General features: G+C 36.9%; 1 protein-coding gene and 1 pseudogene across 1 annotated transcript; both read right to left on the bottom strand.

Annotated features, from left to right (window-relative positions):
* Positions 1-3,359: 3,359 nt before the first annotated feature.
* On the bottom strand, positions 3,360-8,462 carry C6H15orf61 (chromosome 6 C15orf61 homolog). Its single transcript, XM_043470883.1, has 2 exons — positions 7,960-8,462; positions 3,360-3,586 (listed from the first exon to the last, which is right to left on the bottom strand). The coding sequence occupies exons 1-2, from the start codon at positions 8,303-8,305 to the stop codon at positions 3,459-3,461; spliced, it is 474 nt and encodes a 157-aa protein (XP_043326818.1). The 5' UTR covers positions 8,306-8,462; the 3' UTR covers positions 3,360-3,458.
* A 1,622-nt stretch (positions 8,463-10,084) lies between these two features.
* LOC122443076 lies at positions 10,085-10,549 on the bottom strand (annotated as a pseudogene).
* Between the last annotated feature and the right edge of the window lie 1,961 nt (positions 10,550-12,510).

Here is a 12,510-nt window from a genome sequence, read left to right as displayed (position 1 = left end):
TTTAGGTTAAGATGCCCCAAACATCATTACTGTCTGAATGCTAAGTGCTGAAGAAAAGAAGATACCCAATCCACTAGCTTTAGGATAAGGTTTCTGTTATCTGTATTAGCTTTTAAATGAAATGAAATCCAGATCCTTGTCTTTAGGTCCTCCACTCATTCAAATGATGTTCATTCTTTAATGGAATTAAAAGACATTACTGCATGAAGAATTATAGATGTTTTGTGATTATAGTTTTGTGTGAATATAAATATAAATGACACAAAATGTATATTTTAAAAGAAATATATATGGCTTTTAATAATTAAAAATGTTTCCATTTCTCCTGAAGCCAACAATAAGCAAAATATTAGTGACCAAATGTGTGATGAATATGGACTTCCCTGGTAGCTCAGATGGTAAAGAATCCGCCTGCAATGCAGGAGACCTGGATTCGATCCCTGGGTTGGGAAGCTCCCCTGGAGAAGGAAATGGCAACACACTCCAGTATTCTTGCCTAGAGAATCCTATGGACAGAGGAGCCTGGTGGGCTACAGTCCGTGGGATCACAGAGTCAGACACGACTGAGCGACTAAACACAACACATGTATATGATGAAAGAATTTATAACCATTTGTACAATTTGGTGTGTTAAGACATTAGCACTGAGAAACTAGGGACTTTATTATTAGCAACCTCTTTCTTGCCCCCAACTCCGTTGTTCTTTTTTTTTTTTCTGTTATGGAATCTTTATGGTGGTTCACCACTTACACAGGAAGCTCGAATTTTGACTAGAAATTTCTTCAAACATTTGATCAATGACTTGTACAGAAGTAGCAATGGAAGAGATGCAAGATTTTAAACTGAAATAAATCTTCATCTTCATTTTTAAAAGTTTTGCCTGGATTAAAGACTAAAATCCCATTAAAGAAGTAGATGCAGAAAAGCTGTCTGTTTCCACAACTCCTCCTCGTTAGAAAACTGCTATCCAGAAGGGCAGAGTCCACTTGAACCCTGCTTGCCATCTCAGGCATAGCCAGCATGTGCAGACAGGCTCACACAAACTGCCTTAAGTGTGCCTCCTCCTCCCTTCCCCTCACCCTATTTTAAAAATCCTTTTCCTGATGAGGCCCTTTAAACATAAATGGAAAACAAGAATGAGGATTACAAAACCAGCATTTCTGAAATACGACTGACATTTGCTTACAAGCACATTCAAGATACACTTTTAAGGTAGAAAGGTTTCTTACTTTGCCCTTCTCAGATTACAGGTAGAAAAAACTAAGACACAAAGGAGGAGTTATTAGCCTGAAGTCAAAAAGTAAGACAGCACTGTTACTAAAAATAGAATCAGTCTCCTGACTTCCAACATTTATATTTTATCCCTTTTACGCCACAATACTTTGATGTAATATCCAACTTCAAATAAAAAACTTAAACCATTGCTGTTCAATGAGAAGCATTTTTCAGACTAAATGGTTCACTACAAGACTTCATAAATCCAAGGAGTGATATTTTAAATATTTGAACCATGCCCTTAGCCATTGTTGAGTTCATCCTTCACCATGATCAACTCCATGAGAGCAAGAGGTCTATTGATTTTCATGTAATACAAGAAAATATTACATTTGCTTAATTGTTACACAGTGAGCACATCAGGCAAGAAATCAAGGCTCTATTTAATGCTGCAAACAGCAGAGAATTACAGAGATCAATAGGGTAGTTTGTCAAAGATGTTCTCCAAGGGGACTTACCTATCACCATATGGACAAGAAGTCACTGTGATTGTAGCTATTGAAAAACAGGTAAGCAGAGTCAGCAGTACAAATTATCAGAAATCAAACAGGCCAGTGTGAAAAGAAGTGCAACTTTACTGAAAAGCTGTATTTATAGTCTAGTAATTAAGAACCATTTTATCAGCCTTGTGTGGGGACCAAACCTTTACAGCAAGTATTGACAAGACCAGCAGCAATGAATGACCAGTATTTGACTTAAAACTTATGAGCTATAGTTATTTAACTTTGCCCATTACAGAGGAAATCAGTTCTAGCCTTCCTTGCAAAATGCTAATAGTCAGTTTTATTATTAATGAAGCTTAATGTAACACTATCTCCTTTGTGTAAGCCGTTCATTTAACTAGTGTCAAGTATATTCTTCTAGACTATAAGTACTTCTTTGATTAAGGCGTTATTTAGAATTGCTTTTAGACAAGTGAACACTACATATATTTGAAGAACAGTTCACTCTCTGTAGCTTATTTAAAATGACTACCTTTAACGAAGCCAGTTTGTGTTACTTCCATTATTCTGGTACCTTCACCTCAATTACTTCCACTAGCTTTCCCTGATTTGTTAGAAGCACGCACCCAAATGTTGGCTAGATTGAATTTTATAAAATATTTTGCTATAAAAATGTGTAAACGTTGCAGAGCATCAGCAACACATTAACATAAAATGATATATAATGCATGTTTGTAATTATGGGAGAGATCATAAATCTTAAACACCCATTGGTTTAGAAATTAAACAGTTCTACTTAGTTCTCCCTAAATTACTCCAAATTTCTGAAATTTACCATTCGTCTGGGTATTTTGTAACTACCCCCAAGGATAAATTTTTTTTAATGACTTTGCTTTCAAAAATGCAATTAGCTTAATAAAATTCTAACGCAAAACTGCCATCAGGTCTTTAAAATTTCAGCCCACTTCCCATGGCCAATAAGTCTATGGATACGTACCATTTCAGCTAATTGCTTTTTTAAACAGTTACCAAATTTATTTTTTCTGGGTCTTTCTAGATCTTAATTGTTCTTACAGCTTTATCAGCATGCTATTTTAACTTTTAATAAGTCTTAATTTATTTTGCTGCACTTGCATTAAATGGAGTTGTTATCATATTTAAAAAATTAGTGTGGTATTGGATTCTTTAGGTAATAGGAAGGTCCAACATTCCACCCACACCTCTAGTACAGGAAAATGGCACAAGGGCTTTTAACACATTTCCATTTAAAATCCTGGCAGTTGAATGGTTTAAACTTCAGGTTGCAGTTAGAATTCTTACCAATTTTAGATTTGCTACTGATGTTATCTCTATCATATATTCTAAAATTCTCTACTTTTTCCAATGTTAAAGACTTTTTCTCCTTCCTTCTTTGTGTGCATATCTATATTTTCAAAGAGTTGATATATAACTACAGAATCTATAAATTACAATCATTTTTTATCTCTAGTTCAACCTAGTTATAGGAAAAAATTGGTATAATGTTATGTGTTTGTGGTTCCCATTGGCTAAACAGAGTACGCAATATATTACAATGTATGAAAAGTTTTGCCTCTTGAGGGCAATGATTCATCTTAAAGAACCAGACACTGCAGGAAGAAAAAAGTATTTGCAAAGTTTTATTTTAAAGGATCAAAAATAAATATTGCACATACACATGAGAAAAAATCTATTGATATTTATGTCCTTCAATGCACACTTTCAGTACATGGCACCTTCATCTTCTTTATTTAGAAAATAAACTGTTATTGGTCCATAACTGGTGTGCACAGTCTCTGTGACTCTAGCAAATAACCAGGAGCCAAGTCCATATAATAAAGTTGGAATACCTAGAAAACAAATGAATATGTTATTTGTGAAATAAACATTTATTAATCATGTACTCATATTTGTCATGGTATAAATCACATAGCACTCTTTAGCAACATCAAGAAATTATAAAGTTATAAAAATATGAGTAAACATTGACTCTACCTAAGAGGTCAATTTCATCTGTGATTGTGAAACACAGTAACAATTGTGAGAGCCTAGAGATTTTTAAAACTATAGATAAGGCTGGTGAAAACTACTTCAAGTACTTTACAAACATTAATTCATTACCTCTGAGTAATTATGAAGTAATTCTATAGTCTTTTCACAAATAAGCAAATGGAGAATATTCATTTATTCAGTTGTAGAGGCTCTTCATTATAGGCCTTGAGCTTAAATTACTAGGTCATATTTATTGTGCTATAAGTTGGACAGTAATACTGATGGCTAAAATAATTTTTGTACAATTTAAAAGAAACTAGGTCAAAAAGCTGTCTTCAAAATCAAAGGCAAAACCTAATTCTAAGGAAGATTTTGGTATAATAACAAGCATGAGAAAGAAATAATCCCATTCATAGTTTTACAACTGATTTGAAAATCTTGTTTCAACCTACTTGAAATAGGTTAATAGTAGACTCCAAGAATATATTTCTTCTTTGAAATATTTCCATTTGTGATAGGCTGCCATTTGTGATACATGCAACTAAACATACACTAGTCAGAGACTGCATTAAGCCCCCTCATGGGCACATGAGAGTAAGCTGGACTAAAAAAAAAACAACCAACTTTCACAATTCCTATTTTTTGTAAGACACTTATTTAAAATCAGTGACTATTAATAACATTAAAAACATATGTATAAAACCACAGGCACATAAAATCAATAAAAATATTGTATACTTTGCACAAATAATTTTACTGTTCCTGTGTATGAGCGGAACATACATAGGACAGAAATGGACAGAAAATGTCAATTTAAAAGAAGAGCTGTAATTTGGAAAATCATTTTCTTTTTAGTTACTAGGGAAATCAACACATACTTAGGACTAATCACATTGCTAAATTTTTTTCTTATTTTTTCTGTAAGAGTATCTTTGCTGTGTTAACGCTCTTTTTTGATTGTGTAAGTTCAGTGGACTACTTTGTGCTTATTCCCTGAAGCTGCATTCCAGCCACTGTGATGCCAAAGATTAATCAGGGGAAGCATCACTAGTTGGCAATGAGATAAGGCAAAAAAACCCATTCAGACTGGCACCTCTCTATTTTTAGGAGTATACTGGGTCACAGCTTTTTATAATCATAGGGTTTCCTGGAACTCCTGTGAAACCTTTTCACAGTATATTGCCTTCTTTGCCTTGTGAATACCTCCCTGCAAATCTCTGAAAGCCTCAAAGGAATGTCACAAAAAAGGCACAAAAACTATCATCATAAAGCTATTTATTAATCATTCAACCAAAAAGAAAAAAAAAAGGGCAAGTGGGGGTGTAGAATGGGGAAGTGGACAAGAGAACAAGAGTAAGACAGGCAGAAGTGACTGAAGAGGGAGCAGTTGAAATAAAAAATAAACTTTAATATATGTTATCACAACTTCAAAAGGTGAAAATCAATGGAGAGAAAAACAGGTTCTAGAAATAATTACTAATTTTCCAAATATATTAATAGTAAAATAAATAAAATATGACTTTTAAACCAATGATAAGGACATTCAGTTCAGAAATAGCTGGCGACACTGAAAATTGTTTGTTTTTATAGTATTTATCAGTTTCCTGTAAAATATTGATATTAAAAAAAAAATCACACAAATGGTCAATATTTTTTCAGCTAAAATGGAGGACTGACCAAGGATTACTAATAACTACATTAGCTCTTACTAAGAAACAACTAGGAATTGTTAATGCTGTTTGATAGGGGGTTGAGATGTGACATGGAGTCAGAAATTCTCTATTTTTTTTTTAATCCTGCAGTCTACTTATTTAATGCAGTCAGACTAATACACTAAATGTGAAGATTAGCCACATACATAATTAACACAGTTAAAAAATCCCATAATTCTTTATAGCTTTATATTTCTTTATATTCTTATATGCTATAAAATCTATAAGGTTTGATGAAAAATTAAATTTTTTCTAGACTGTCTGAAACATATCATAACATCAAAATGAATGTGAAACTCAATTCCTTGCATAATAATTCATTTTGAGTCAGCTGAACAGTAGGTAAACCAATGTCAAATTAAGCACTTAAAAAAAATTAGAACTTTGTAGCAAGTCTCCAATTACCCATTCATTCCAATGGTAAGTTGATTTTCTTAAATCTCAATCTACTTCCCAGCAGGATACCCAGACTGATAAACCATCAGTAAAATGTCGCTTCCATTGAAAGGAAGGCAGGCGAGAAAGGGAACAAATGGGTAAAAGAGAAATCTTTATTATTTACAAAATTGAAAAATGAATTACTTTGATAATTACTAATTTGAAAGGGAAGAGAAGGAATAAAATCCTAAGTATTTTTTAAAAGAATATATACTTCATGGTCCAGAGGCGCAATAGCACAACACAGAATAAGAAAGAATCCTATTATCTAATTCCCTCCTCTGAGACAATAATACAAAAGAAACATTACCAAATTGGTGAATAAAAAGTCCAGGGGAAAAAAAAAACACCTCCTTTTATCAGTATAAGCCAATTTGTATTAAAGCAAATACCTGAGCAGAAAGTTTTCCTTTCAGTTTAATTTAAAACTCTTATTCTCTTTTAAACAGAATTTTTAGAATTTTAAAGAGGTCATAAAGACCATTAAATCACTATTCAGCTTTCTCTTGCACACACATTAAAAAAACTACAGCTGTTTCTTTTTTAAGATTTTACTACTTTCACTACTTTTCTATGTGAGAATGTTCTGGGCCTCCTATTTTCTTTGGATTTCTTTCTACCTAAAAAGATTAGGCCCTAATCAGTAAGGTGCTCTTAAATGGTGGAAACTTTTTTTAAAAAAGGCATTGGGTACATAGTTTACCAACAACTCTTCAGTTATGCTCTTCCTAACCTATTAAAGTGTATTAACTGTACGTTTGGGAAGAATGACTTTTTTCTGTTTCTGAAGATGCTATTCAATAAAACAAATGTATTCTTCCTGAATCTAGTCATCACTCTAGTCTCTCCAAATAATTCTAGATTGAATTTTCTAAATCACTACACTCTTCAACTTCTTTACATCAACCTCAAAATTAGTGGGCATGCTCTATATAGTTCATCAGCCAAATAATAAGGCATACTTTTAAAAGATTACACATCGCTAAATAATCTTCTCCTTAATGGGATGAACTCAGGACAGTACTAGTGGAGCAATGGCTCCAGAACCCCATGATTTACATATGTGAGTAATTATAAGCAAAAAATACACGTGATGTATTTAAGTTTAAGAAACTGTCAAGACTACATAGTAAAAGTGTGGCTGCGTAGGGGTTGAGCTTTAATTCTGGTTCAAAAAACTGGTTGGGTAATGTGAGTTAGCTTGCACATCTAGATTCTGAATTACTGAAATATGGATTAACTTGATTATCAGTTATTAATAGGTTCAAACATCCTAAGGCCTATTTTTCATTTACCTATAAAACATGAAAGATGCACCCATGTCAATGTTCACGCCTCTTCTGTCATTAAAAGATAAACATTCAGCAAGAGTAAATACTCTGACTTAGAATATTCCCATGAAAACATACCAGTATTAAAGAGGCAATCTTTTAAATATCTTTTAAGCCTAGTATCTGAAGAAGCCAGTGAAAACCTTCAGTGGTTTTAGTAAAACTAACTTGCTGGGACTTCATATAAAGAGAACAAAGAAACTTAAAAAAGTAGTTCGCACCCACAAAGTGATGTTCATGAGAATGAAGCCTGCCATATAATCAGGCATTTTATAAAAACTTCAGAGCCATTTCCAGCGGCCTACACCCTCCTTCTTACTGCCCAATGGAAGGCTCCTTCTAGTTAACGAGGGGCTGGAAATAAGAATAAAATGCCCTCTCACCGGGAGCGGATGCAGAGAGGTCCCACTGTACAGGCCTGTCAATAAGCCCCACTTTCCGGGGGACCATTCAGGAGCAATAACTTAGCTCTGACAAGCACCTGCTGGGCGGGGAATACAGAAGCCTAGGACCAGGGTCGGTCCTGCACGGCTGCAGAGGGGGTGGGACACGCCCCAGCACTGGGCGAAGCGTGGCGAGCGCGTGCGCCCGGGCGAGCCTGCGCGGGGCCGGGGCAGGGCATCCTCGCGCCAGCGCTGTCCGATCTCGGGACCGGGTGGCGGCCTCGGAGGCAGAACGTTTGTCAGCGTGCTTTGCAAACAGAGGAGCCGTCGGCGGCGGGACGTGCTTCACCGGCCCGGGGCCACTCACCGAGGTTGACGACCTTGAGCGCCGTGAAGAACCGGTCCTGCCCGGCCAAGTCCTGCCAGGGAGCCTTGGAGCAGTGGTACTTGATGAAGGGGAAGCAGCCGGTGCGCAGGACGTGGTAGTTGGCGCCCTGCACGGGCCAGTTGAAGTGCGAGAGGCCGAACTGGTCGTTCCGGACTGCACTGTAGGGCACGCAGAAGGAGGTCCAGTGAGGCAGGCGCCGCTGCAGCAGGTGCCGCGTCAGCACCTCAGAGGCTCGGGGCTTCGGGCGGGAGGCGGCGCCCGCGGCCCAGGGCCGCCACAGCAGCAGACGAAGCACAGCCTCGTGGGCCCTCCGTAGGGCCTCCATGACCGGCCTCGCCCGCGCCCCCCGCCCCTCGGTCGCCTTACGGGCGCGCGCCCCTGGGGGCGGGGCCAAAGGGCGCGCGCGCGCCCGCTCCCCGAGGCTAGTAGCGGGACGCCCAATGGGCGCCGCGCGAGTGCGCGAGCGCCCCCGGGGTGCGGCGGCGCGTGCGCACTAAGGTCCCGCGGCTTCCTGCGGAGAGAGTGGATCGGGGAGGAGGGCCCGGCGGCGTGAACTAGCTGAGGTAGTTAAATCGTCACCAAAGACCTCATAAAGTCGTTAATAATCCTAGGGAGGGAGTGGGGGGTGGGATTCGTGAGTTTTATTCGTTCAGCTATGAGGAAAATTAAGCTTTAAAACAATTAAATAATTTTACCCAGTGGAGTGGCAGAACTCAAGCCCGCATCTCTTCCAAGTCGTGGACTGAAGAAATCCTTCATTGGTGGTGTTGAGGAAACACTTGAAGAAGTTGTCCTCAGGGAAGTGAATTAAAAGCCAAGTCCCGAGATTTGCATTGACTAGTAAAGTCGGGGAGCACTTTTCAATTTAGGTTCCCTCTTTCGTGTTTTTAAGAATAAGTCCCAGATATTTCAACAGAAAAAAAAAATTGTTTTTTAGAAAGCCTTATATCTCTCCATGCAGTGTGCACCACCATCTCCCTCAGAGCCTGGAAAACGGCCAGACCGGGAGTCTTTTAATTTTAAGCCCTAATAATCCTGTCACCCATTATCAAACCTCTTTAGGAATACTTTTTCTCAAGTTTTGCAGCTTCTTGGGGTAAGAACTTGTATACATCTGTTTCCTAGAGAGGCATTTCCTTTTACATGTCATAAATTCATGTTTGGAAAAAAACCATACATAAATGTGTCTGGAAAGTGCTGGATGCAAATGAGATCATTATGTGTAAGCGCCATATAACCACTGCTGTTAATATTGTTGCTGAAAACTCAAGGGGAATGGAGGATAGTGTGGCGACTCTTATATTCTCCAGTTTTTATTGATTCCTTCAACAAACCGTAATTGAGCACCCACCACCATGTGCCAAATCTTGTAGGATAAGTAATTTCAGGGGCCTTGTGGTCACGCAGATAATTTAAACCTTACCTTTATAGGATTCCCTGTTAGATAAAAGTTTTTAAAAGATTTTATGGGGAGGCACGATATAGTTAGATTTGCACAGAAATGGTTGGAAGGAGGCTAAGACAAGAATCTGGGAGGAGATTCAATACTATGATTTCAAATTAAACGTTTTTAACTTTTTTTATAATGGGTTTATATTTAACATTTTAAAATTCAGTACCATTATTTTTAACACTTTACATAATGGGTTTATATTTAATATAGTAATTCTCACCATGGAGATGTTGCTCAGTTAATATAGAGATATTTTTGTCTTTGTTAAACATTAAATCTCTTGTCCATTTCAATGTTAAATACATTAAATACGTTCTCTAAACTTTTTCCCCCAGAAAAGATAAGTTTTAATCTTTAACCAACTGTATTTAATATCTAGGTACAATATTAACTTGGGAGGTAACAAAAATCCAGTAAAAATAATGGAGAAAAGACTCCTTAGTGATATAGGAGGTACTGGTTATAACTGAGCAGTAACAGTTTCCTAGGATTTTGAGCAAGAGTCTCCTTCTTCCTACTGAGAATTCTGAAACTATGAAATATTACTTATGCAAATTTCAGCTATCTCACTTGTTTGACCTTCTTTCTAACTAGCAAGTGCAAACTATAGATGATGTTTTTCAGTGCATTATTTGTTGTGAAGAAAACATTTTGTTTTCCATTTAGCACAATATTATCAATTTGTTCAATACACCAATTGTTCAAACATATCAATTTTTCCATCATATTGGTTTGTGCAGTCAATAACCAAGAATATGAAACTACCCAGTTTACTCTTTCTTGCGAACTTGCCAACACCAAAGCTCAGTTCTGAACCTCAATAGGACAAAGATTTTCAGGGCAAGGCTTGATTCAGGAGGGCTCTTTAAAGTCACGTCTGTCCATTTCTTCTTCGTGTATATACACACCCTCCAAACAAGCATGGATCCCTGTAATGCTGAGAACCACACCTGACAAGAGAGCCGTTGTATCTTTAGTTTCTACTGCTTCAACAATAGGCAGCACCAAAAGCAATAAAAAGATGATTAGGAAAGGGTGTGTTGAAACTGATATCAGACGTTGAGATCTTGAGGTGACTGGTTCTTGAAGGCCGAAGCTTACAAAGAAAGGAGTATTTGTTTAATTCTAACTTCCAGGAACTCCGGATGCTGAGGCTAAGCGGCTCTGCATGGCAGTGCCTTCAAGGCAGTAACCATTACAGGAATTCAAATTAAATTTTAAAAAGATGGAGTTCTTTTTGAAACAAAATCTGTCATAGAACCCCAACCTATAAAGTAGATGAAAGCTTGTGTTTTATTACTAAACATTTATTAAGTGCAAAATTTTAATATTAAAGGTAAATTTTTAAAATGAGACTAGTTTGTTGTTGTCTTGGGTTTTTACTTTGTTTTGTTTTGCTTTTAGCAGAAAAGGAATTTATTGGAAGGCAGTTGAATAGCTAAAATAATAAATAGGAAGTCTGCAGAACCAAGCTTAGAAATGGGAAAGAATCAAGGGAGACTGGCTGGCAGAGACACAGGTAAGACCCAACAGGAGTTAGTACGGTTGGAATGCCATAGACTCTTGACCCTGCTGTTTTATGCTCAAAATTTTTCAAAGTTGGGGGCTATGGACAACAATTGCAGTTATAGTAGCCTGAGTATAGTTTCTTTTTTTCTTCCTTTTTTAAAAATAACAGTATATTTCTTACTCCTTTGTTTTAGTAGTTTGCTATCAATAAAATCCTGATCTCTTGGGAGAAATAGACATAAGTAAGAGTCGCTTTTAAGTGATTCACCGTAAAGTCTTGGGCATGTGCTTCATCTAAAGATGACAAGTGGAGATGAATTTTGAGATCTATACTGAAATGACTTAACCTCAAATTAATGCATGGAGAGTTTGTAACATATTAAAAAAAATTGACATCTCCCTTTTGACAATATAAAAATTATTAAAAAAATAAAATTTGAATCAAACATTTGGGGAACCTTTGAATTCAGTGTGAGAAATTCTACATTCTGTAGTATATAAGGTAAAAACCACTGATAAAGAGACAGTACATATACACAATGGAATATTGCTCAGCCATTAAAAAGAATACATTTGAATCAGTTCTAATGAGATGGATAAAACTGGAGCCCATTATACAGAGTGAAGTAAGCCAGAAAGATAAACACCAATACAGTATACTAACGCATATATATGGAATTTAGAAAGATGTAACAATAACCCTATATGCAAGACAGAAAAAGAGACACAGATGTATAGAACAGACTTTGGGACTCTATGGGAGAAGGCGAGGGTGGGATGATCTGAGAGAACAGCATCGAAACATGTATATTATCAAGTGTGAAACAGATTGCCAGTCCAAGTTGGATGCATGAGACAAGTGCTCGGGGCTGGTGCACTGGGAAGACCCAGAGGGATGGGATGGGGAGGGAGGTGGGAGGGGGGTTCAGGATGGGGAACACATGTAAATCCATGGCTGATTCATGTCAATGTATGGCAAAAACCACTACAATATTGTAAAGTAATTAGCCTCCAACTAATAAAAATAAATGGAAAAAAAAAAAAAAGAACTGGAAATTTACATAGGTAGCACAGCATTGTCTCATTGAGGCTTGTAAAACAGCTAGGGAACTGAAGGATTTCTGTTGGAAGGTGCTCTCCTGGAAAAACCTCATCAGTGGTAAAGGTTTCTCTAATCCAAGGCTCTTTGATTATCTCTCTTTTCTGTTCTAAGATAGGAAGTTCGTCCAAAGATTTCTGATAGATGGTGTACCACACCTAGGTTTTCAAGAGTGTTTTAATGAAATATTACCCCAACCTAAAGATAACAGAGCTGAAGAACATGACATCTAGATATCTTTTCTAACTTTATATAGTACTCCTTCCATAATTGAAATAAGATAATCTCTGAGTAAACTACAATTCAGATCAGATGCTTGATTTTCTTTTCTGTTCTAATTCTTCATAGCAATGAATTTTCAGTTCCAATTCTTCAAGTGCCCCCAAAGGGACTTAGAAGTTGTTATTCAAAAGCCTAAATTGGTGTTTAAAAACACTGCTTAGTGTATAGTAATTAAATGCATTAAATG

Source organism: Cervus canadensis, chromosome 6, assembly GCF_019320065.1.
Source record: "Cervus canadensis isolate Bull #8, Minnesota chromosome 6, ASM1932006v1, whole genome shotgun sequence".
NCBI lineage: Eukaryota > Metazoa > Chordata > Mammalia > Artiodactyla > Cervidae > Cervus > Cervus canadensis.
The sequence above is the reverse complement of the archived record's forward strand: the minus strand, read 5'-3'. Positions and strand labels throughout refer to the sequence as shown.

Coding starts and splice junctions, on each gene's coding strand:
- C6H15orf61 (XM_043470883.1), bottom strand. CDS start 8,305: ATGGAGGCCCTACGGAGGGCCCACGAGGCTGTGCTTCGTCTGCTGCTG. Junction 3,587..7,959: donor GCTCAAGGTCGTCAACCTCG/GTGAGTGGCCCC, acceptor TTTGTTTTCTAG/GTATTCCAACTTTATTATAT.